At 37.7% G+C, this 27,458-nt stretch overlaps 1 protein-coding gene across 2 annotated transcripts in view; it reads right to left on the reverse strand.

Annotated features, from left to right (window-relative positions):
• Nucleotides 1-753: 753 nt before the first annotated feature.
• The window catches only part of DGKB (diacylglycerol kinase beta), a 316,591-nt gene continuing 289,886 nt past the window's right edge, over nucleotides 754-27,458 (reverse strand). For both annotated transcript variants that reach the window (XM_020781534.3, XM_020781524.3), the window contains 3 exons: nucleotides 12,505-12,625; nucleotides 11,758-11,818; nucleotides 754-3,665 (listed from right to left, as the gene is read on the reverse strand). In XM_020781534.3, the coding sequence (XP_020637193.3) occupies nucleotides 3,558-3,665; nucleotides 11,758-11,818; nucleotides 12,505-12,625 (290 nt within the window). In that variant the 3' untranslated portion in view covers nucleotides 754-3,557. The remainder of the gene's footprint in view (nucleotides 3,666-11,757; nucleotides 11,819-12,504; nucleotides 12,626-27,458) is intronic.

Raw genomic sequence — 27,458 nt, forward strand, 5'->3', positions numbered from 1 at the left:
ATAAACATTTGTATCAAAATTAAGCAGTTATTGCTGTACTTCTCCCTATTTGCATCTTGCCACCTACACCTCACTTTTACCTATAGTGGCAGTGGAGACCTTTTCCTGTGACATTTTTTCATGCTGCTTGAATAACGTACAGATGAAGGAGTCAAAGATTTTCTTCACAAGTGACGTTAGATGAACACAGAGATCTGTCGAGTTAGATTGTTGGTCCACGCTTAGCCCAGCAATGTCACCTCAATCTGGCACTGGCTCTCCAAGGTTTCAGGCAGTCTTCTTCCTACCTGAACCTGAAGATCACAGGTATTATGAGGAGGTACCCCATCCATGTGCTAGCAAGGTGCTACCTGGTTAGGTTCTGAAGTCAGATGAGACTGTGTGTGTTCAGGACATGATGGTGTCTGTTTAAGAGAAAGGGTATGGAAAAGAACACTTTCTAATTGGTACTGTTGATGTCGTTTCTTCATGTAGACAGAACAGCTCGAGAAAAGTCATAGAATAGTGGTCCCCACAACACAGAAACATGTGTTTGAAGATGTTAACTGTATTCCACAAAAGTTCACACTGATTTTTTAAAAAAAGAATCAGTCTTAAATATGCTGGAATACTTTTGTTTTTGTTGTTCCTAATGGTTTTCAGAGGCATGTTGCTTTTGCAATTCTCTGACAGGTCACACCAGACTAGTGCCCTCCCCCCCCCAAAAAAAAAAGGAAAAGAAAAGAGCAAAAAGCTCAATGGTATAGGAAACTATTTGAGCATGTGAAAATATTTATTACTGCTGTCACCACAATTTCATAAAATCAATGTACACATTGTGTAATATAGAATCAAACTATTTGCCTTAGGATCATGAATACCTATATACAAATATATGCTTCGAATGTAGGCATACATTTGTATATAGTTTCCAACAGAAAGGTAATTCTTATATTACCATATGTAATTGTTGACATTACTAGACCAATACATAGTTAAACTACACAGCCTTAGGTTCAGTGACAGACAATTTTCAGCCTAATGCTGAACATCACACCAGTTGATATTTCTCTGCTAATGTTACTGACTTTTAACTTTCATGTACATGTTTTTGCCAGCAATATATTGCTTTTGCTTTCATCTTCAATTATAAGGAGACAAAACTAACCAAATCCTATAATGTACTCAAACTCTGTCTTAATGTATCTATGCACAATGTTGTGCACATCAGAAAGATTGAATGCTGTTTGTTAAATGAGTATAAAACTGAAAGAATCAACAGGAAAAGCGATTTGATAAATTATTAGCAATGTACGGTGAAGATTAAAAGGTGGGAGGATATTAATCAATCATGCATTTCAAGCAAACTATATGTTCCTGGTGGAGTGTTTGCAAGTAAAACATGCAAAAGGATGAAACTCAAGCAAATCTCAGCTGAAGGGAAAAAAATATTCCTGGTTGGATCCATACTTAATCAGAGGAGACTCACCAAAATCAAAGGGGGTTCTTATTATTCATTAGTAACTATAGTACCATTAATCTCAGTTGGCCTACTTCAAGTGTGACTAACTGTGGATCCAACTTAATGGCTTTTTCCAATGGCATTTAACTATACTGTACATTTATTTACAACACTGAAATTTTTGGCTGGCCCATCACTAACTGTAAGACAATGGCACTTAAATCACACAAAACATGGTTCACTGCCATTCCCAAGCTGTTAAAAATTGTTCAGGGGGCCACAGATAAGAAGAAATCATTCCAACAGAAGTTATTGGATTCAAACAGCAAATAGAAAGGCACCAACTGGATTGGGTCATTTACATTTATAAAATAAATGCATTAACAACAAAACTACGATACTCATGCATGCATGTGGAGGCCCTGTTTAATAAGATTCTGTAACATAGATAACAAAGCTACAGCAAGCAGAAATCTATGTACACAGCAGAGACCGATCCCTCAGGTCAACCTTGCAGTCTCTGATTTATAGATGGTAGATATAAACACATAAAATAAGTGAATGAGCATTAATGGCAAGCCATGAATTTCAACTCCCCTTTCTTCAGCATCTAGTTAATCTAAAAGTGATCAAAAGTTTTCATAAGCAATTCCAGTCCATTTTGTTTGATTATCTATGTATTAACCTTGAAGCCCCCACAATCTTTTGGTAGAAAACATTCTGTTGTTGTTTTAGACATGTGGTTTGTTTACTTACACACCTATTGCACAATAGATAAAATAGCCTGAATTTTGAATCCATAAAGATTTTTCATGGGTCTAGTTATTTATTTAAAATCAAACATGGCCCACTTTTACAATTTCATTTTAAAAAATATATACGTACCATTAGGTGTATCTTAACAAATACTGAAATTACTGATGTTTGGAAACTGAAGGATTTAATGTTTCCACATGTCAGAAAGACAGGAATTTAATGAATGCTGACATTGAGCCAATGCTCCATGGCAAATGGAGAGATTCTTTTTATAAAATGTAGAATAGACTATTCTTACATCAGAAATGGGTTATCAATTTTCCCTTACTTACATTGTGGATCTAGATATCTAATGGAAACATTTATATGTGTGATAACAATGTGAAACTTAAGACAACCTAATAAGAGACATGCTTCATTATAAGTAAATCTTTCTCTATGTAATAAAATGTACTTCTTAGGTATGATTCTGAGGATCAAAGCCCACCACTACATGCTGAAATCCTTTGTATTCCAGAGACATGATTCAGGAAGAACTTGGGTCTGAGAAATCAGACTTGCAAATGAAGTCTATGCTTACATCCAGGAGACCAGTCACAAAAACATACACTAATCTGAAACTATCAATGTTCCTATACTTAAGGAATTTCCTCCTCTAATAAAATACTAACTTTAATATACACTTTAGCTCTAAGTGCAGTCTAACAGACCAAAGTAAATTATTATTTCCCATTACAAACTTGAAATGACTGGATCCTTTCAAATCTAACTATACCGGTTAGATTTAAGAGGGACAATCAGGTATTTATTTATTTAATTAATTTATATCCCGCCTATCTGGTTGGGTCAGGACCACTCTAGGCGGCTAACAACATAATAATACTGGGGTGACTTTTAGTTATTCTTCAGAATTAAGGAGAAAGGGAGGCAAATCAAGACTATAAAAAGCTTCAAGGCACCTTCTTCAAAAGACATCCAGTGAATTAAATGCACCATCTGAAAGACTAATATGCAGTAAGCAGGTTGAGGATCACAACCCATGAAAATCACATTTCCAATAGCAGTGGATTTTTCCATTCCACAGCATATTTATCTTGTAAATTAGTAATGGTAATGCATGCAACAAAAATATGCTTTATCACTTTATGTAAACATTAGCTTTCTCCATGCAAAATGCCTACAAAACTGTGGCAATAAATTATTCTAATAGCATCATTTTACATTAGCTCAGTCACAAAACTGTTATTCCAGATTCCATGATTATGCAGTAGAGAACATTTAAAAAACCCCTGAAAGGTTTCCAGCATACATACTCCAAATCCCTGCTAATTTGATTTTGTACGGATTTAACGAAAGAAGCTTATTCTTTGCCACAGCTCATTGTTCTAGTAATGATGGAAGAGATGAGGCCAGTTTTGGGAGGGGGTCCCATCAGTATTGGAGCTTGGTTCTTGTGTGTAATTTTTATCTGGAGAGAGACAGAAAGAGAGAAAAGTTATCTGTTAAATTATTTAATCACAAAGTAACAGTGATTTTAAGGTTCCTTGCTAATACTTCACGGATTTTAAGAAATAGACTATTTTTATTTAAATTTTTATATGAATAGGTTTATTTGTTTCGAACAAGCAGCTATTATTATCATAGCCCTGCTATTGCCATCTTGGCACTTTCCAGAGGTTCTCAACTCTAACTCCCACAATCCCCAGAACAGCCTAGCTGATGGGAGTTGTAGTCCAGTACAGCTGAAAGGTCTTATGGTGAGAAAGAAAGAACAAACAACTTTTGATTGGGCCATTACCAGTGCACCAAAAATCAGTTCACATCTATGAAGGCACCATACCACAGCATAAAATAAAATGTTTATATGAAACAATATATTATTGATTAAGAGGGAAAAGTATTCCACAATACTGGAGCAGCCACTGGGTTGGTATCATGTCTTGGTCAACTGTGCCCCTACCCTACTGAAGTCTCAAATATGATTCATAATTCTAACTATATGGCAATTTCATAAGAAGTAGTATTTTCCTCTTATTTGACATTTACAAACTGGAATGTGATGCTTAAATTTTTTTTATCTGAAGAGCTGTAAGTCAAACGAACAGATTCAGTTTATTGCATAGCACACAGGCCTTTGCAGAATACACAATATAAAATCAACACAGTACAATACAATATAAAAGAAATTAAACTTCTAATCAAACTTACAAGTTGTAAGTGAATGGCAATTTGACGCTGCCCTTTCAACACCCTACTATGATGGGCCAAAGCATGAGTTACAGATAATCTTTCATTAGAAAGGAGAATTCCTTAAATATGGTTTATGTGTGATCATCAAAAGAAGAGGTTCTCAGCTCCTGTAATTTGCCATTTAACTTGTTTTGTTCTATGATTGGTCTTTAGGGTCTAAGCAGTTTCTTCCTTTTGAAGTAGATTTCAGAGAAATGAAAGGCTGCCTCTTGAACACTAATGTGATTTCAGCTATATTGATGGACTACTAAAATGTATAGTTTGGATCTCGTATATTCTAAGCCAAGGAACTATGAATATCACAGAAGACTATGTACCTACAATCATTATGCCCCTCTACCTCAGGGGGGCTTCCCTGCCTGTATCTAAGGGAGTTTTATTTCTACTCTGGTATGCTGTTGCTGTATCATGGTAATATTGAATTTTGTACATATCCTCTATTAAAAATAGACACTTAATTATAGTAGCATGTCTTATTTATACTTCTCCTAATTGCATTGTTCACTGCTCTTAACATGAACTTCAATGCTCCATTTCAAAATAACCACTACGAATTAAAGTCAAAATGTAACATAGTAAAAAAGGTCAAAAATGATGAAGTAGCTTTCCAATTTGTTAATTAATTGATAGTAAAAATCAAATCAAATATTGAAAGGCCTGTTGAAAACACTACAAAATACTACTTTATAGCTATCCATTTTGATTTCTTTGATATAAAACTAGAAATCACCTTAAATGAGACAACCTTAGCATAGATTATGTCGCCAATTTTCTCTAATTCAAGTCTAAATTAGAGAAGACATTTTATGAATGTATGCTATGCTCAAAGCTAATTGAAACCAATTATGAAAGTGGCATTTTGTCTGTGACTTTAAGATACATTGTAAGATAATAAATGATTCTCATTATGTAATAAAAAGGTCACATCTTGCCTTTAGGCTAGTGACGCTAACAGTTTTTCAAAAGCTATCTGAGACATTTTCTTTAGTGAACTACGACTAATACAAGAACCATCACTTATTAAATATCAGTTGTCATCTGCACAGTATCCACATCACAAATGAGTATTTCTTTCAAAAAGAAACACCACCTCATTAAAATTGGCAAAAAATATATCTCTTAAAGTGCATACCTGACATTTTCAAGCTAAAATGAATATCCTTCACTTGTCATTCACTAATAGTAATGAAAAAAAAGGTACACTATGGGGAGAGGCTCATTAAAATAGGGAACAGGCTGCTTCTTGGGATGGAAATTTACTTTACAATAAAGAGACAGAAATATAAAATCTCAACACGATAAGTGGGTTTCATTTGACTCCACTGGAATCTTAGTTTAATCTTCCTTGGAATAACATGCAGAAAACAAATTGAGTTTATGCAGTATTGTATATGGACTGCTATACAGTATTTAAGATCCCGATTCTACACACACTTACCAAGGAACAAGCCTTATTGAATTTAGTAAAGATTACTTCTAAGTAAACATGAATTCAGATTTTAATTTCTTTGAATTCCACCAATTTGTAGAACTGGTGGAGATAAAGCAGCAACATTTCAACATTCAGTATACTTCCTTATGGGACCTCAGACTGACATAGGAATTCGAGCCATCATCTTTCATAACCTTTGCACATCAATCCCTAGTGCAAGATAATTTTTAAATTGTTGTTCTCCCAAGTTGTGAGCCACTGGGAGAAGCAACCCTTTGCAATGCAACTCCAGATCATATTTGCTGTCTAAATTAGAATTAATTTAATGGCCATCATTTATTTGAACACATTCAAAAGCCCTATTCAGATATTATATCAACAAGACACATTCACATGTATAGATAATGGGAATTAACACATATTTGAAATGTTCCAACAGGCACAGGGATGCACCTGCTACCCTGCCCTTAACACCCTGTTAGTGAGACAGAGTATTGCATAGGATTTTGATGTTTATTTTTCTTAAAGAATCAAGTTCCCTTTACTGTTGAACTGAATGAAACATATTACCGTCCTTAACTGAGACATTTTCTTCATAGATAATGGGAATTAACACATATCTGAAATGTTTTGAAACTTGATGCTAAAAGTCAAAGGCTTATGTTAGTCGTTCCCTCAAAAGCATGGCTTGTATTAATTACTATAATTCAGCATCCAAACCATGATTTCTCCACAGGTTTATTATGGCTTAGAGTACAGAGATCTAGATTTTGTCATCCTTAGTGAAAATGGGTATCTTGACACTGAGGCACGCTCTGAAAAAACTTGTCAACTGATGCAAGACATTTTGCTCCTGCATGAGAATGAAAAGATAACGTCTTTTTTTTTCACCAACAGTAGAAATAGAAAAAAAGTCAGTCTACAAACTTAATACAAAATAGCAGGGATCTCCCAAGGTAATTTAAGGGATAAGGACAATCTGAGGTGCATCTGATGGAATTTCTAACTTTTTTCTGTGCACAATGTAGCCTTCCATGCTGATTTAGAAACTTTAAATGTTTCAAATATGTGTGATATAAAAGCATATAAACACATACACTGTACATTCTTCAGATAGACAGATAGATATAGGTCTGTGCGTGTGTGTGTTTGTGTGTGTGTGTGTTTGTGTGTGTGTGTGTGTGTTTATATCATACCCTCCCCTATCTCTAGGTCTGCATGCTGGGTAACTCAATCCTGACCCTGTGAGACCCCCTGTGCTATAAAAAAGTTGATTTCTGTTATAGTTTGCTTAAAACAATAACATAATATCATTGCACCAAGTGAAATTAAATCTAATTAGTCTGGCATTAGTTAAGGTTTAATAATATACACGTGTATTACTCCTAAACAATGTGATCCATTTCCTCTTCACACAGGTAAATTGGAAAACATGGTGGTGTCATCATAATTTTTAAACATACTGAGAAAAACAACACAGCTGCAAAATTAAAATAAATGATTAATGACATTTTTTCCTGTTTTATACTAATAGGTATTGCTGAGTCTTTAAATTAATAAAGCTGTCAAGCTCAGGGAGGTTACAGGATCCAGCACAGAACCAAAATGGAAATTATGTATTCCACAGACACCTAAAGATGACACTTTGGAATATTTTAAATTTTAATTAGTAGGTGCAATTGTTTCACCCCTCCCCCACCTTTAAACCACTACAAATTAATTGGCAATTAGTCACAACTAATTCTTTTCTTAACAATCTGAACTGGAAGGGTAGGTGATTACATCTCAGCATAGTTGTCCAAGGTGCAGAAAGCACACATGCAGTAAATTGCATTGTCAATTATACAAAAAGAAGCAAAAGAACCTGTTATGTAATTATGAAAAAAATGTATAGGTAAACAAAAATAATGTATGCACAATGAAGTGGAGGAAACATAAAAACAATACCTGACTACAAGTAGAGTGTTAGGCCTCAAATGTATGCAAATGAGAAAACATTTTACAAAGCTAAATAAGATATAGACAAGTTTATATATTAACTTGTCTGTAGCTTATTTATTAACTGTTTAAGACCAGGTGGATGCTTCCTTAATTGGATGAATAATCAAAATGGATACTAAGCCATTTCTTCCTAGAGCACACAAGATTTAGAAACCAGGTTCATTATACAGTGGTGCCTCAACCTACGAACGTCCCTACTTACGACCATTTCAAGTTACGACCTACTCTGGCTGCAAAATTTTGCTTCTACTTGTGACAGAAGCTTCCACTTACAAACAGAAAGTCAGGGGGAAAAGGCAAAAATTCACATTTCTAACTGTAGGTGGCAACGAGGTTGCTTCTTTGTAGCTCTTTCACCCTAGCAGTTAGAGAGTGTGAGATCGGATAAGGCTAACTTGTAAGGTAAGGTGCTATTTTCTGCTTTTTAAAAACTGTTCTGGGTATTTTTGCAGCATGGTTTTGGCCTGGGGGGGTTATGTTTCTGTGCTGTGATGGGTCTTGGGGGGTTTGGTTGTTTTTTTGTTTCCCCCCATTTCCGATGGATCTTGGGGTGTGTGATGTTTACCACCTAACCCCTGCTTGTTTCCCCAAACAAAGGTCTCACACTATGTCTTTCCACCAGCAGATAACAACTGGGACATTCTCCCTTTTTCTCACTGCCACTAGTGGATTTCCTTTATCTGAGTGGGGCAACCATTTCAGGGGGTTTCTGATGGATCTTGCAGGGTTTGTTTGTTTGTTGGTGCTTTGCTTTTTGCTCATTTCTGATCTGTCTTGCATGCTTCACTTGCTTTTTGCATTGCTTTTTCCCCATTTCTGATCTGTCCTGCATGCTTCGTTTGCTTTTTGCATTGCTTTCCCCCCATTTCCATCTGTCGTGCATGCTGTGCTTGCTTTTATCCCCCCCCCCTTCGGCCAAAAGGGATTCATCGAATTTCCGACGGGTCTTGCCGTGATTTTTTTGGTATTTTTTTTCCTTCGGCCGGAACAGATTAATTGCATTTCAATGGGAAATGATATTTCGACATACAACCATTTTGACATACGCCCATCTTCCGGAACAGATTAAGTTTGTAAGTCGAGGCACCACTGTAACAAGATGTTGCCCCTGAGTTTTCAGACAATCCTGATTTGATCTAAAGAAGGGGTTCTCAACCTTGGGTAAGCCAAATGTACTTGGCCTACAGTTCCCAGAAGCTTTCACCACCAGCTGTGTGGGCTGGGGTTTCTGGGGGTTTTAGTCTAAAAACTCCTGGGTTGGGAATCATTGATTTAAAGCACACATAAACACACAAACATCCAAACAAATCACTCTCACACAAGACTTCTGAGGAAAACTCTGAGCTCTAGTATGGGCAAAAGATTCCCAGTTCAGTTGACTCAATATAACCACATTGAATACTTATCCCTTTTCATGCCACCTTTGTCAGGCCTACAGTTTTCAGAATAACTTAGCTAGAGTGGCCAGTAATTTTTCCCATGGGTGTGAGGAAGTTGTCTGTGTACTTGGAAACATTGAGGAGTTTTGGATAACGAGAAAGCATTTTGGATTTGAGCAGCTCTGGATTAGATCCCAGTGTGGATTTTAGGGAAGAAACTAAAAAGGCTTCTGCTTCCAATACATGGCACTTCAGTGAAGACATGGGAAGTCTGCTTTGGTTTAGAACTATAATACAGTACTATAGTATCTAAGTAAGGATCTGTAATCAGCATATCTGCCAGGGCTCAAGCACTGTTGCCTTATCTCCACTCCCTTGAGCCGGCCAGCAATGAGAGGCCAGTTAAGTGATTCCTTAGCCTGCTGGTGCCTCAAGATGTGATTCAGCCTAGTGGACCTCACTTACTGTTCACGTTATCTATCCACCGGTTGGGTCAATAGAAAAAAAAAGTAAGAAACCCAATCAGCTAGATTACTAGTATTTAAACGGATGAAGCAGACTTTTAAAAAAAGAAAACACCAAGACCTCTTGATTGCTAATCTGGGAGAACACCTCAAAAGGTCCTCAGTTCCATGAGGTAACTGAGCAATCCCATACTGCTTCAACGAGTTAAGTGGGCTCCCATCCACACTCCAAAAAATGGACGTTCTGGGTATAACATTCCTAAACATGCATGTGTGTCCCCTTCCAGCACCTTGCAAGTGGATGTCAGGGTGGGCTCCATATATTTACAGAGTTGGCAACAAAAACAAAACAAAACAAAAACTGGACAAACCTACTGCTGGATGGGTGCCAAAGCAATAATATTTCCATTAAGTGTTGTATTCTTTTCCTCCTACTTTTAGGATTCACGCAGAATGGTCAAGGACTATAGGATCAAATTTCAACACGAGGGAGCACTGAAGTTGAAGCAAGATAAATTCTTCCTCTCCCCTTTAGATATTAAAATCCACTGTCTCTGTGGGCAGCTTTGGTGGAGGGTCAGAAGCAACAGACATACGTATATACATCGAATACGTTTTCCAATGGTAATTCAAAGGATCATTTTTGATATTGAAGCCCTCAAATCATCAGAGGGATCATCTGCCCAGCAGCTGACACAATAACTGAAAGTCATTCTTTGTCTGCTCTTGCTTGTACATGTTAGGTGCAGTGGTAGGGTGATTCAAATTTCAGTTCTGCTTTAAATCCACTGTATGTTTCAGTCTGCACTTTACAGAAATTACCCAGTCATTATCTGCTACTGCTTGGATTAGATGGCTGTTTGCTAGACAGGACTTTTTCTGTGTTGGCACCTTGATTGTATAAATCTTTCCCAAGTGGCATCTTGACTACTACATATTAAACGCTACCAAAATATGTTATGTTTATTTCAAAACTTCAGGTGTTTGGGGGAGGAATGGAAAAGTAAACTGATCCTGGCTAGAAACTTCAGGGTCTGTTTCAGCCAGATAAAGCATGAGCTACATGCATTGATACAGGGCAAAGGAAGATTAACTAGGTGGCTGCCATTCCTTTGTCTACGAAGATGGAGAAAGACACTTGATCCAACATCCCCTTACTTGATAATATTATCAATATACCTCACACTGATTCTTTAAGATCGCACTGTCCATCTTGGATCTCCTTCAGTTTAACTACAGATTCTGAAACCTGAACACCTGGCCAAAAAATTCTTGGACTTTTCTGTTCTTCTCCCAATCTAAGTTCTTCCACACTATTGAAGAATTCTGCAGAACTTTAAAGCATACCCGTTTATGAAAATAAAAGTATTGCCCAAGCTTGTTTTTGAATGAGCAAATGAATGATGATAATAATGAAGATATGATGATGATGACAACAATAATATCAATTTTAAAATGGCACATTTATCATGGCTCATCTTTATCTCCTTGCAAAATGGACTCTTAATGGCACTTTTTGACCAGTAGAATGGGTGAAACTGCCCTCAAGGATCTAAATTTGTCCTCTCACTTCCTCCTAAATCAGCACATTAGGAAAGAGACACACACATCCCATTCTCCTTCCTGTCACAATTAATTTTCCTCAGGTATATAATACTGAAGTTTTTCCAGTGTCTTGAATACATTTGTACAAAACACAAATTAAGTTTGAAATGACAAAAATGCTCAGCTTATTTGAGCACATTTGTAGGAAGAATAAAACTAAAAGCACATGTATGGATTTCATATATAAGGAAGTTGTGCATACAGTTACATGTTATGTTACTACACGGAGAGATTATATTGAGATCTGTTCATAGGACTTCAGCACTGTAGCCAAGTTGTTTAATCACAGAACTAGGATAGATTATACAATATGATGGAAGAGATATTGTTCATTTTGTCCAATATGAGAAATGTCATTACAGTATGATGTTCTTATTTTGGCCGTTGTTTGCCAAGCTTTATTTTAAACATTGATCAAGATATACTTACTGTACAAGGTGTTTGCATCCATGGCTCCCCATCAATTTGCATAGGCAGAGCCTTGCTAGTCCTAGAGAAAAGAGTTACAGAAATTTACCAAATTTCATTCTTATATCTCATGTTTGATGCAATTTTTGAGACGCCCAGGAGAAGGGCATACACATAGTAGTCCTCTGTCAGTTTTGTTCTGCAGCACTTGGTATTCAATAGTATTCTGTGTCTGAAACAGTTGATACTCTCAGCCTCCATGAAATGAGCTAATATTCCTTTAAAGCAGTCTGGAGGAGTAAGCATCAGTATCTTTTGCCACATCAAGCTCTTACAGGAGTCTCCCCATATTCACAGGTGATATGTTCCAAGACCTGCCACAGATAGTCATGAACCCTATATGTGACATACAGGAGCCATACTGGGGGTTGGGACAAAGACCTTCTTCCTTGTATGACTCCTGTTTCTATTATGAGATAAAGGCCTCTGTCTGTTTCATACTGGAAGCAAAACCCTGGAATATAACCAGTCTCTGTAAATATCTTAACATTTCCATTTAATATTTTTGGATTGGGGTAAACTGCGGATAACCAAAATCGTAGAAAATGAAATTACAGATAGGGAGGAGGATACATGTGTCACGAAGTACTTCTTTCTTTCTTTTTCTGCTCTGAATCTCTTGCTGAGCAGATTCATTGGAAGACCCCATATCCTAGTATTACTTTATATGACCAATAAATACATGTGCATGGAAAACGTGGTTCCTACCGGATGGTAACAGATGTACATTGAGCAAGACGTCTTCCAGCACTTTTCAGTCCGGTGTATATTTGACCCATCTCCATGGCTCCCTCCAGACCAACCACTTCCACCAGCTGATCACTCAGATCTGAAAAGAAAACTTACAACTCTAGACCAGAACCTGAGGTTGCACAAGACACATGACAGCTGCTATAAAAAAAGAGTATCTTCTTATCTCATTTGCCTCCTTACCCTAGGCATGCCTAACAATAAAAATATGTTACTCAATAATTTGTTTTGTAGTAACAAATTTGCAAATGGTGGAGGAAGAATAAGAGCCACTTCTGCATTTTGGAGCACAAGTTATGCTCTTTGCAACCTCTGATGCTGACTCATCCTGTTAAATTCTTTCAGGTTCTTCACTATATGAAAAACTAACTAGAATTGTGAAGCTCAGCTTTTTTATTAGGTGCAAACTATAACACGGCAGCTAAATGCTTCCCCTATCTCTACCTCTAACTTATACAGTATGCAGATACCTCACTATCTATCTCCTGTATAAGAGCCTTCAAGGGAAAACGAAAAGAAAAAAAGGTGGGCAATAACTTGTTGATAATGCATTTATGCCTAAACTTTAGACCTGGCAATCCTATTATAGAACCAGATGAAATAATCAGAAATAATGGAAAGTAAGAGGGAGCAAGATAGAGAAATTACCCACATTGTAGAAAATATCAAACTAGAATTTCACATATTTTGTTAAAAAACATGAATGTTCCTTTTTTTATTTTACACAGAAGGCAAGATCAAGAGAAGGTTAAAATCTGGCACAAGTTGCTCCTACGGCTTGTGTCCAAATAACATTGTTGATATAGGCTTGAAAGCAAACTCTCAATCAAGTCATCCTGATTATTATTTCATGGTGCCCTTGGGTTCCTAAGAGCCCATTGGCTCTATGATGAACTTTGCCTATAACATGAGGACTTTCACTTGTTTTTAGTGTGAACGACCTATCAGGCTGTGTGGGAATGTTTGCACAGCACCACGCTGCTTTCCCCCTCTTCCACAAACCAAACTACTTCACGCGTCTCTTCAGATTAGCACTATCAATAAACAAACCTAGCTCTCACCAGGGACTGCTGATGTCAGCAGTTTGCTGATGGCATGGAGTGGGGCATCTGACCCTTTGCCCTGATTCTCAAAGCATGTGTATGGGGCAGAGTGGGGGAGTAAAAGTCACCAGAGAGATGTCCCTTCCATTTCCTCCCATCAGTCTGTTTGAACAATCAAAGAGACAAAGTGAAATCTGTGTTTGTGAGGACTGTCCCCTTATTGTACTGCTTGATCCTAGATGAGGGTAACATATTTAAGAGACTCCAGAGTTTTTCAAAAGCCATACTACAAGACATTACCAGATCACTGGGTTGCTTGATAGAAAACTATGTTTAATCCCTCCCCCACACACCATGGATATAAATCAAGGGAAATAAACAAGGGTAGGGGTGGAAAGGAACGCAGCAGTACTATGATTAGAAATTGTGATTTACACATGGAGAATTGTTCCTCTATAATGGAGTTGTTGTGTAAATACTCCATTTATCTTGGTCATATATAAATACTGCAGACCTGGCAAGAGAGTGAAAGTCTCTATTAGAATTTGGGGTTACTGCACTTAGTCAAGTACATTTACATAAAAAACGTCACCAGTAGGTGGTAAATCTCTCCCTTTTGGCAGTTTTTCTTCAGAGAGATAAGGATACATAGCTGTCTAAATGTAATTAAACCATGGTAATCATTACACTACAAAAAAACTTGGACTTCAGTTAAATGTAGCACAGGGCTTTGAGATCTGGCCGACAGCCAGAAAGTCCGACAAACTACAACGGGTTGAGTGCTCTGCATCACATCCTATTCACTACAGTGTCTGCTTCAAGTGATGCTTAAAAAAAAAAGAACAGACTTGCAATGTGCAGGAAGGTAAGGACATTTTCATACACAGACACAGGAACTGCTGTTGCTTTGAGTGCCAAACACATGCTTAATGTCACAGGTTTGTATGCTTTAAGATGAACTATTGCTGACTTTAACAAAATGTCTCAATGCTTGGATGTAAAAATAAATGACCACATGATGTTTCATTGTCAATGGTCCTGTTTGAGAAAAGAACATTATGAGGCATTTTGACAACTATTATTATATTTACTATATACTGATAGTAGTTTTCTCCATTCCTACCAGGATAATACTAAAGTCAATACTATAGACCAGTACTTCTAGGAATCCTATAGTCCTTCACAGAGTATTGCACTATAACTCCCTGACCAAATTGAATTGGACTGATGTGAGTTGTATTCCATCATATTGAGGACCACGGAAACCACACCTATAGAGACAAAAGGTTGACTTTATTCACTAATAACTGTATTGCATGATACCTACAGATGTTTACCTGACAATAGGAACAGTAACCTTTAATACTATAGCGTATTCTCTCACTCACTCACTCACTCACTCACTCACTCACTCACTCACTCACTCACTCACTCACTCACTCACTCTTTCTCTTTTTGTGACACACACATAATTTATTTCACTAATATTGGCCTAGAATGGTGATCAGTTCATCTTTCTGCATTTATAATCAATGGCATGGATTGGAATTCCTAGTATGTTTGCTAGCATTCATTGAAGGAGTTGCAGAAGGATAACAATGTGAACATATTAAAAGATTAAAATATTTTAAGGCACAAGCAATCCATAGTAAGTGAGCTTGATTTTAACTCCAGATCTTGTTATTACAACAGATGTTAGCATATTGTTAGATCTGGTGAGTAATATGATAAGTAATCCTTAACACCGGGGGTCTATAGGAAATGCTTATTAATTTTTTTCCTTCCTACAAAATGCACCATTTGTAGTAAATCTGTAGAACATCCTGTTTCAGATAGGTTATCTGGAACATATTATTTTTCCTTGCTCTAGTGGTCTTTATAAAATGAAGAATTCTACAAAAGGAACACCAGGTTACAGAGACTAAATGGCACATCACATAAAAATATCTGATCTCTAATGAGTGCCAGAGACTGAACCTGTCATCATCATAAACAACTTCTGTATGACCTCACTGAAGTCAGAACAATGCAAGAGAAAGTAGCCAGTGAACCAACAGGACAGTTTCAGAAGCTAGACAGTTCTGAACAATGTCCTGAACAATGGCACAGTGGTTAAATGACAGCAGTGCACTGAAGACCCTGCTCACAACCTGAGTTCTATCTTGATGAGCTCAGATAGGTGGGTCAAGGTTGACTCAGCCTTCCATCCTTCCGAGGCTGGTAAAATGAGTATCCACCTTGTGGTGGGGGGAATGTGTAGCTTGCATAATTAAATTGTAAACCACCTAGCTGGACCATAAAGAAGGCTGACCGCCAAAGAATTGATGCTTTTGAATTGTGGTACTGGAGGAGACTCTTGAGAGTCCCCTGGACTGCAAGGAGAACAAACCTATCCATTCTGAAGGAAATCAAACCTGAGTGCTCACTGGAAGGACAGATCCTGAAGCTGAGGCTCCAATCCTTTGGCCATCTCATGAGAAGAGAAGACTCCCTAGAAAAGACCCTAATGTTGGGAAAGTGTGAAGGCAAGAGGAGAAGGGGATGACAGAGAATGAGATGGTTGGACAGTGCTGTTGAAGTTACCAACATGAATTTGACCCAACTCTGGGTGGGAGTGGTAGACAGGAGGGCCTGGCGTGCTCTAGTCCATGGGGTCACGAAGAGTCGGACACGACTTAACAACTAAACAACAAACAAAACCACCTAGAGTGTATTAAGTGCTATGAGGCGACATTTAAGCACCACACTTTACACGTTTGCTTTTCTGGCAATCCACAGTTGGTCAGGGCTCTTCCTGTTTCTGGGCTTGACTATTGTAAGAAGCAGGGTATTGAACTAAATGGACTTTCCCCCCCTCATCTATCAAGACTCAGCAGCCAAAGGGGGTGCACTCTAACCACAACTTACTATGCTAAAGTAAGTTACAGTTAGGGAAAGGCTATTCGAATCAATGGAATTTACAGAAAAGTTGACTCACTAAATTTCCACTGATACAAAAATCCTACTCTAGTGCAATTTAGTACAATAAAAGCACAGGAGTTTGACCACTGATTATCTGAAGTCCACAGGAAACATTAAAAAAATCAAAGGAAGGTTGAAATATAATTGTAAATATACATTCCCATAAGGATTTTTATTAATTTAAAAATGCTAAAAGATGTTCATTCATAATTCCAATTCTAGCTTTTGCACATACACAGCAGTTGAAAAAAAAATGAGTTTTTAAAATGTTCATATGTGCAATCTTAATGTAATTATCTACTTATTCCTGTTAACTGGAATCTGTAAGCAGGAAAAAAGAAAGATCTTGTTTAATTTAACATTAACTTTATGGGGCATTTTAATGCACATAAAGGGTCTTTGTAACAGGCACTTTCCTTTAGCGAGTTAAGTGTTTCCCTCTTTAAAAAAAAGCACAGTTCCTGATTAATATTAAAGAATAAAATGAAACAAAAGGCTTCAGCTTTCAGAGTGCCACCTTCTTTTCCTCTGCGAATGTAACATTAAGAACAAATACCAACTTCTAGAATGATAACATGTTGAAACAAGGGATTTCATCTTCCAGTTTTGGGAGATCATTATGGAAAACCTTTGGTATACCTTGGGAAAAATGTATTCAGTTTTAGCAGTTATTCTTTTAATAGTTGGAAGTGTAACTGCTTTGAAACCAGCCATGCACAAAAAAAAGGTGCCTATTATTTTTTAAAGATTTTTTTTTTGAAAAAAACAAAAGTTATTTGTTTTAAAGGGATGTTCACTACAGTTTCCTAACCCAATTCAAGCAGCAGAACAAAAGCTGTTCTACGAAAGGATTCTGAACTTGGACAAACATTTAAGAGAGAGCGAGGGAAAGAGAGTTGGGTGGGGGAAGCAAAGTTCTTCTCTGTTTTTATCAAATTTGATTGCTGCAGCTGTTCCCAGTCTCAGTATTTTAAAAATAGCCTTATTCAGTGCCTTGTTGGCTAAAGGCCAAGGTATCATTAGAACATGATGTACAGAAAAACCTCTATTCAGTTACAGATACAGAAATATATTTAAGATCAGTGGGGGTCATTTGAAGCAAACACTTGTAAAGGGAAAATGGAATTTTAATGTGCTCAGACCATTCGCTGCTTTTAGCTGGATATTTAAGAAATTCAAACCTGATCCCTTCCTGTTTGTCCGGGTGATATCAGGTTGCTGCTCATCAGGCACAAAACAATATGAACAAATCAGGGTCCTTTCCAGTAACAGAAATAGAACTGATTCTCAGATTACTTCTAACAATTCTGCCGTTTACTTCAAATGGTTTTAAGTAACATTATCTATTTCAGTGGTTTCTAAACAAGCCCTTAACCTGGAAAAAGAAAGGGACTGGAACCAAAGAAGCTACATCAATTTACTCCATATTTGAATTGTGCATGTTGTTAAGCTGTCCATCTCACACAATGTTCACATGAATAAAATGCAGATCATGTTTAAAGATTTTTGTGAGGGCCCCTCAACAAGATCTACACATCGTTCATTCCACAGCGACATCCTGCACTTCATAGCACAAGGAATGTGTTTTAATAGGTAACAGTATCTCAGAATCTCCTCCTGTGGGGTGATCACATTCAATTCAGAACTGCAAGCAATGATCACAAAGTGGCTTCCTAAGGAGACTGATTTCTTTTTTAACCAACTTAACTTAGATCCCCACCCCCAACTTAAAATTTAGGAGCATTTATGGCTGACAAAGAAGTTTCTATACCTGTTTCCTCATCACGGTAAGAAAATTAAAAGTTGGAGGAGAGGGATTGTTAATGTCAAGATACATGTGAAAGGTAACACAGATATTTTGTGGTGTTTTCTTTTTACCTCCATATAGAAGTGGGCAATATGGTATTTAAAAGCAAGACACAGTTCCTTCCATCACTTCCCACACCAATTTTTATTTTGTGTGTGTTTGAAAAAAAGGCTTTTAAAAGTCTCCTTGTGAACTAAATGAGGCACTGGGGCATTTTCTGCCATGTTTTGAACATTCCCCAACACCTATGTATTCCTTCCATGACACAAGCATGCATACATTTGTTTGTTTGTTTGTTTAACCAGCCACTAGAGGATGGAAGAGCTTTTTTCAATTAAAATACTGTATAGCCACAATTTTTGTAAGAATTATTGCATGCAGGGGATGAGAGGGAAATGGATGTAGCCCTAGAGGATCCAGGGATGGTGGAGGACACCAGACCTCTCGGGATGCCCTGCGCCTATGAAAACAGAAGTGCTCCTGCTCTCCTCAGAAAACATCTCCATCACTGGGCAGGCACAATGGGAATTATCATCCACAAGTGATAAGGCACCCCAGGTTCCAAATGCTATGACAATATACCTGAGGGTCAATAATGGTAATGTGCTCATCCCCTTGCAGTTTTCTGTTTCCCTTTTCAAGCTGCAGTATTCAATAGCTAGTTAGTAATGCACATTTCCAGACAGCTAGCTGCGCTAGTTAGCTGTAGAGAAAAAAGAGTGCGGTACTTGAATGATACATATGTTTTACTTGACATATGCTTTTAGTGGACTGCAGCACACTTCGTCTGATGCTACACGTTGTTTTTATCCATCCTGTCAGGTCATTTTTGAGGGATTTTTTTTCTTTTTTCTTTTCACCTTATCCGCTTGGCAAGCCTTAGAGTTCCTCCAAGAATGAAGCTGTCTCCCTCTTGCTTTTCACTGGTCTAATGGGACTCAATTTCTGTTAGCACCCCCTCCCATTTCACTTTGCTAAAAGAAGAATGGATATATTCCAAATGAAGTGGAGTAATAAAAACTGAATATTATGAAATATAAAGTCAAATGGGGAAAGATAACTAACCATGTTTTTAAATGTCAGGCAGTCCATTAGCTGGAAACTGAGGCCCTGTATTATACTTACTGTGTGGATCAGCATCCTCATGATGAGTTTCTATATACTTGGTCTACATCATTGGAGGCAAATAAATTTTCAGTACCCTTTACGTACAAATTTGGTTTACAAAGCTACTACAACAAAGTCAATGGAAGGAAGCATACAAGAAGGTGTGCAAAATCAGAAAGTGAAGATTCCTTAGTACATATTTTGGCTATAAAACAAGCATTTTCTGTATTTACATTTTGAGATGCTACATAATATGACATATGGATTGCATGGTAATATTGACTTATGCAATGATAATTTCTCAGCATATGAACTAATTAATTCAACTGATTAAGAGAATAGCGTATTGTAGAAAAACAACCCTAAACAGTTAGCAAAACTTGGACGAGGCTACATTATAGCAATATTATGGAAGATACACAACCCTTCAGTAGTTACATTCCACGATTAGATTAGATAAGATTTCTTTAAGAAAAACGCTATAAAGCTGTAATGCCATGTTATTTTGTCAGAACTGTGGCACTCATTTTCATTTTATATTTCCTGGGTAAGAATGGTTGCTAGGCTAAGAAAAAGGAGTGACATTTTGTGTTCTCACATCTATCTATCTGTCTGTCTGTCTGTCTGTCTGTCTGTCTGCCTGCCTGCCTGCCTGCCTGCCTGCCTGCCTGCCTGCCTGCCTGCCTGCCTGCCTGCCTGCCTGCCTGCCTGCCTGCCTGCCTGCCTGCCTGCCTGCCTGCCTGCCTGCCTGCCTGCCTGCCTGCCGCAAGCATACTGTAGATTAGTGTTCAACACTACTCTTGGCAATCTACATCCAGAGTGAGACAAACAATTGTGCCCTCCCTGCCCAAGTCATGAGCTGTCATTGCCATGACAGTTACCACAGACTGGAAGACTGGATCTCTCTTGGGACTTGCAGTCCATGCCCCAGAGAGTGAAACATGAAGAGGATTTCAGTTGTCAACTAAACTCTATATTTGTTTCTTTCAGCTAATTACAGATACAGAATGGGTTGTGTTGTATCGGGTTAAATTCTGCAAGTAGATTAAATTCTGCAAAAGCATATTCAATTCTTACTCTGTCAACTATTTATTCATGTATTTGTTTTATATTATTATAAGCAGTTACAGATCTCAGAAATAATACCACCAGAGTTACAAAAATTGGCAATATTAGGAAAAGCATGCATACTGTTAGAAATTGGCTAAATATTGTATCTGTACTATAATGCCAGTCAATGTTTTTATAATTTGGATTGACTGTGCCCGGTGTTTAATAATAATAATAATAATAATAATAATAATAATAATAATAATAATAATAATAATAATAATAATAATAATAATAATAATAATAATAATAATAATAATAATAATAATAATAATAATAATAATGATGATGATGATGATGATGATGATGATGAAGAAGAAGAAGAAGAAGAAGAAGAAGAAGAAGAAGAAGAAGAAGAAGAAGAAGAAGAAGAAGAAGAAGAAGAAGAAGAAACATTGCAGAGCTGGACGGGACCCTATGGATCACTGAGTCCAGCCCCTGACAAGAAGGCACAGTGGGAAATTGAACTCTCAACCTCTAGCTCCACAACTGAGCTATCTAGCAGTTCTTAAAAAAGAACATTACCATAAAAGAGGACAAAAGATACTGATCTGAGTAAAATTTGCATGTCATTTCATGTGCATAGATACATATCTACAATTTATTTTTATTGTAGTTATATACAGTATCACTATAGTGGGAAACAGTGTGAGAAGGTTGACCTTTGTGTTCACTTGGTCATCTGTCCCATACTTCTGCATTCACAGAGTTCCCACTGTAGAAGCTGCCACTGTGATCTGACAAGGTGCCAGTCAGGCACACCTAGGCACACAAGCTCCACCTTGTTAGCCTGCCACAGCAGCTTTTACAGTTGGAGCTCAGCTTTTGTAAATGTTGAATAAGAAAAAGAACAGCGTGCCTAAAGTTAGCCATGTATAATTTATGTCCCATTAATCCCAGTGGGGGTCCTCTAACTATGATGAAATCTGGACCCAGGCTTCAATTCTGACAGTTGGAGTAAAACAGCATTTAATTCTGAAAGAAATATTTAAAATTAGAAATAAATATATTGCCCACAAAAGTAGGTTAAAAGAACTTTTAAATAAATAAACTACAATGTTAAAATATTGCAGTTCTGGTATTTATCCATTCTTTAGCTTTCTGCTTCTATCAACATGCTCACAAGGCAGTTCATTACTGCACATAATGAGAACAGCATAATCGTCTAACTTGTGGTGATAAAAGGAATTTGGTGATGTGTGTGCACCCTCCGAATTCAGGGGTATAAAATGCAGAGACAAAAAAAAAAAAAAACCCAGAAGCAGATAGAGCAAGTCAGACACCCATGTGAAGTCACCCTAAATGATGCTGATGAGAAAAGTTTGGGTGAAATGGCTTAATTTTGTATATTTATTCTCATAAATGGGAGCATACAGTAGAAGGACTCTATAACCTCCTGCTGATAATAGTGAATGGAAAAAGATTACTTGATAATATCTGGCAAGATTCCCCTCTCTCCCCCCCTCAAAATATTGAAATAATTGACACTGAGGACGGTACTTTAGGCTTAAATACATCCTTCAGTCAGGCTATTTATGTGCTTAAAGTTAAGTACACGGCCAAGTGCTTTTCTGTACCATATTTGTATTTCAAGGGCTCAGATCAGAGAAGAGCAGCCTTTAAAATAATGTTTCTTATAAATCAAAGATAACAAATAATGTGGCTATAGCAGCAGCAAAAAGGGTGCATTACAGCCTACACTTTGAGTATATATGAAATGCTTAATAGAATAATGTTGCTGAACAGGAAAGCCCTTTCAGTAATACATAAGTCATCCATACACAGCAAAGCCACAGGAACATTTTTTTTACCTTAAAAAAGGTATCTGCCCTACGTGCAGACGGCAACTTGCAATACTTTGAAAAGAGGGAAAAGAAGTGAATGATGCAGGTGCACGAATAAATGGGTGGTCTTTGGATTACAGTATTTATGTGTGCTGTGTGGAGCTGAACATTAAGCTCAATGTTGCACATACAAAGTAGCATAACAAGAACATCTGTGTTGGGGTGCCTAAGCTGGCATGGCTGACACCTCCAGTGCCAGGTGCAAAGGAAATGTCAGGACAGCTTGAGAAATCTTGACTGCAAGCATCTGTGTGCATCAGATTATTTCCTACACTCCTAGCTCTGCGCTAGGCAATGGAGTGTATTTATATTCTTACATCTGGGCCTGGATTGGATATAGGGCAAGTTTTAGTTATTTCAGTAATGACTCTTCGTTCAAAGATGAGAATCATCAGTTCCACGTCCAAGACCACCCCTCGGCACCTACCACTTTCCATTACTGCCATTTTGAAACATTTTTTTTTTATTTCTCGGGAAGAGGGACAATTTTGCAAAAGAAAATGGCACAATTTGACTTTAACAGTTAATAAATCTGAATTGTATTTTAAGTAGTTATTAGGGTTGTATCCAATGATAAGATGCCACTAGAACAAAGTAGCCTCTTCTTGGGGAAGCCCTTGCCTAATGCTTTGTATTACTACTACTTTTGACTCGCTGTAGATATTTCCTGAACTAATTTTCTTACTCCTGCTGCTAGCTGCCATGCAACTGGTGGTGGTAAAACACCAATTCTTCTGATTTCTAGTATTACAATAAACTTAACCCTTAACAGTAATCACTGGAACGTGGTGGCGCTGTGGGCTAAACCGCAGAAGCCTGTGCTGCAGGGTCAGAAGACCAGCAGTCGTAAGATCGAATCCACGCAACAGAGTGAGCTCTCGTCGCTTTGTCTCAGCTCCTTGCCAGCCTAGCAGTTCGAAAGCATGCAAATGCAAGTAGATAAATAGGTACCACCTCAGTGGGAAGGTAAAACAACATTGATTGTTCTGGGTTTTTCAGGCTCTTTGGCCGTATTCTGAAGGTTGTTCTTCCTGACGTTTCGCCAGTCTCTGTGGCCGGCATATTCAGAGGACAGCAACCTGTGCTCTGGTGTAGTTGGCTTGGGAGTGCAGCATTTATGGCTATGAGATAGGCTTTTGTCTTTTCCTGTAGATGGGTGATTAGGGTGTATTGTTGTGGGTGTATTGTTGTGCTAAGGGGAAGAGATTATCTGTTCCTGTGGTTGATGGGTGTCATTAGCTGGTCTTTTGTGTGTAGTGATCCCCTGTCCTTGTGGGTGGGTAGAGTTCGTTGACCTTTTGCACGTAGCATGTTTGATAGCTGGGAGCCAAGTTTTGTTGAGCTTCATACTTTCCTCTTTTTTGTTGAAACTGTGCTTGTGCTTGTGGATTTCAATGGCTTCCCTGTGCAGTCTGACGTAATGATTGCCGGTGTTGTCCAGTATTTCAGTATTTTGAAATAGAATTTCATGTCCAGTTTGTTTCAGGGCACGTTCATACTGCACTACCAAGCCAACTACACCAGAGCACAGGTTGCTGTCCTCTGAAGATGCTGGCCACAGAGACTGGCGAAACGTCAGGAAGAACAGCCTTCAGAACACGGCCAAAGAGCCCGAAAAACCCAGAACAACCATTAGATCCCAGCCGTGAAAGCCTTCACGAATATATAAAACAACATTCCCTAGTCACGCTGGCTACGTGACCACGGAAACTGTCTTCAGACAAGCACTGGCTCTACGGCTTGAAAACGGGATGAGCACCGCCCCCTAAAGTCGGACACGACTGGACTGAAAACGTCAAGGGGAACCTTTACCTTTTTAAATCACTGGAATATAACTGCAGCTAGTGTACCTTCATTTTCCAAGTTCATGTAATTGTAGAAGCTGCTTTACTATGTTTGCTTTACTGAACCAAAACCTTACTACAACAGCTGTAAGAACTCATGAAATAATTCACTGGATTTAGGGGAAAGGAAGAAGGTATGGCCAGTTTGGCTTTGAGAGTACAAGCAAGGGAGGGGGCAGGGTGAGTACAGAAGGGAACGAGAAAAGGGAAGGAGTTGAGGGTGATGTGTCCCCTCTCTCCAAAAACCACAGTGACCCCCCAGAAAACAATTTAGATCACAGGTTGCAACTCAAAGGTTCAGAACCTGTGATCTATGTGATCAGTGTTTCATTGTTTACTCTTAAGGTGCAGTTTTAATTAGCCAGAATGCCTGAGGGCAGCTGAGCTGGGCCAACTGCAGCTACACTGAAGACAAAAGCCTCCAAAACTAGGGAAGTCTGAAGTTATTTCGGACTACCATCACTCTAGTATAACTTTGTACTAACACAGTGGCTGTTTTCCTGGGCCAGAGAAGCTTTGGATCTGGCATCATTCAGTTCCTCCATCCCATTGCCTCTTATCTGCCCTTTTTAGCTCTTCTACTGTTGTTCCTACCTAACACAGCAGTTGTCCTGACAGATCCTTCTGTCAGCAGATCTATGAGCCAGCACAAAGGAGTTCTCCCAGCATAAGGGCAGTTTTACTGGCACAAGAAACAGTTGTGCAGGTGTAAGAGGTTTCTGCCCATTCCAAACCCCCTACAGCTGGTGTATCTTTGAGTTAGGGTTGCACTTTGTCTGTGCTGGAATGAATTCAAATCCTCCCGCTTAAAAATAACAATAGTTTTCTTGAGCACATGCCTTATTAATTGAAAATATAACCTAGCATGCGACTGATAGTAAAATCCTGTATTTGCTTACTCAAAGTAAGTCTCTTTAGAGACAGTGAGACTAACAGTACAACTGCTGTGCTAAACAAAAGTAGCCAGCAAAAGAGCAAAAAAAGGGGGGGGGGAAATGGGGGAAATAGAGAATGGTCAAGGTGACAGGGGAATTGAATTATGCCAGATCCAAACATTTTCCAGCTCAGACCGAAATCCATCGTGCCAGGACAAGATTAGAATAGCCCTAAATTATTTTCAATGTTCCTAGTCTTAGAAAGGCTTGGATTTGACTCAGCTTCTGTAAGCCTAGAATAAGCTTATGTGGCCCTCAGCATCTGTACCCCTATTCTCTAGAAAACCCTAGTTAAAGAGTAACATCCAAGGAGTTTAATAATCAGAATTAAGAAAATCATTCCTGCTAACAGTGAGTTCAGGTAGTGCTGACAACACTAAAGTAAAAAATGAGGTTACTAAAAAATAAGAGAGAGGAATCAGTATGCTCCTTGGGATGTCAATTTCTATGCATACTGAATAGTCCTGAGAAGACTCAGCATGTCCAAGTACCCTACAGCAAGTAGGGTTGTGGTAGCAGAATGAAGACATGGTTAAATAGAATTTGAAGTGAGGAGATGTGACAATGTTTTGGTGTGCTTCAGAAATCAGGATCCATCACACAACTATATATGACTCATGGGATTCAATTAGATTTGCTTCTTTCAAAGCAAGTTTTAACTTGGTGACAGAGGAGATTGAGGATTTGGGGGTTCATTCATTGATCTGGCAAGAATTTGTTAACCTTTTAAATTCACTAAATCATATAAAGAACAGAAATATTATATGGAAGAAACCATCACAGAGGATGGTCAGGGCTAGGAAAATCAATTATAAATAGATGAGAATGATTCTATTCAGAATCTATTCTATCCCCTTTAGAAGGTGACATATTAGTACTGTTTACTACTTTTTAAAATGTGCTATGCATTAAATTTCCTATTTTAAAAAAATTATTGCCTTCAAATTACAACCACAAAAATGGCCCCCAATTCCCCAAACTCAACATTTTAGAAGCACTGATGCTAATTCACATTTGCATTGTTATCCCTTGGTGCTAAAAAAAGTATTTTATTATAAGCAAGATGCACCATGTTATTTCCAACCAGTGTCTATCCCTACAGTTGTACAAAAGCTGAATTATTACTATTTATTTTGCAGTCACATTCTTTGATGGAAACAGTAGTCTGTTCTCCAACTAGCTAAGCCTCTTCCACTTCTTAATTATATCAAAAGGTCAGTACTATCTACTCAGAAGTAAGCTCCACTGAGTTCAGCAGGGCAGACTTCTAGGTAACTGTAGGACTCAAATTGCAAGTAAATATTAACATCTCAAAGTTGATGGGATTTGTAAATAATTTTGAATATTTTAAAAGCCTATACATTATGCCCATATTAAAAATAAGTTGTTAAATGTTAAATAACTTTACACAAAAATTATGAGTTGCTGATTTTAAATGAAACAAGCTATTGCAAATGTTAGTCCTTGTTATTCATGTTCTTCTTGTTACTTCAGTTTTAAAAGCCAGACTCCTCCATTATTTTCTGACCTGAAATGATACACCATCTGGTGTTGAGCATGTTGAGATTAGACATAAATGGAATGAAACTGTTTTTCTTTGCATGACTTTGAAACTAAACTTAAAGATAATAAAATAAAAGAATTTAAAATAAGTCTGAAAATAACAAATATGCTGCTCTATAAAGAAAAACTTAAGCTGATATTTCAATTCCAAAAATGTTATATCTAGAATTCAAGCTGCAACTTGGAATTTCACTACATTTATGCTATCAACCAAAGCCTGCATGGAATTTGTCACACTTAAATAAAGTTGTATTTAGACTTAGGAGACCAAGTTCAACATCCACACTATCAAACACAGGGAAGTGTGCTATCCTGCTGAAGCACCCTGCCGATCATCAAGACAGTGGTAGGTAATCATATATGATCCCTTAGTCTTCTTGAAGAAGAAATGTGATAAAAATAAAAAGACTTATGTGTACCACCTGCGTGAATATACAGATGAATGAATGAATGAATGAATAACTAATAAACAAATAAAAATAAATAAATAAATGCAAAGCACCTATATATACTGCTGTGTTCTTTTTTTAAAAGAAAAATACATGAAGGTCTGAATGCTATTTGCTTTTGCATAAGGTTTGTGCAACTTCCTGCAACTCAGTGCAGCTAACTGTTGTTGTGCTGCTGCACTTCTTGTCTGCGTGCCTGTGAGACAGACATAGTTGCACAACTGAGATGTACTCCTGGCATCTTGTAAA

Source organism: Pogona vitticeps, chromosome 6 (genome assembly GCF_051106095.1).
Source record: "Pogona vitticeps strain Pit_001003342236 chromosome 6, PviZW2.1, whole genome shotgun sequence".
NCBI classification, from domain to species: domain Eukaryota; kingdom Metazoa; phylum Chordata; class Lepidosauria; order Squamata; family Agamidae; genus Pogona; species Pogona vitticeps.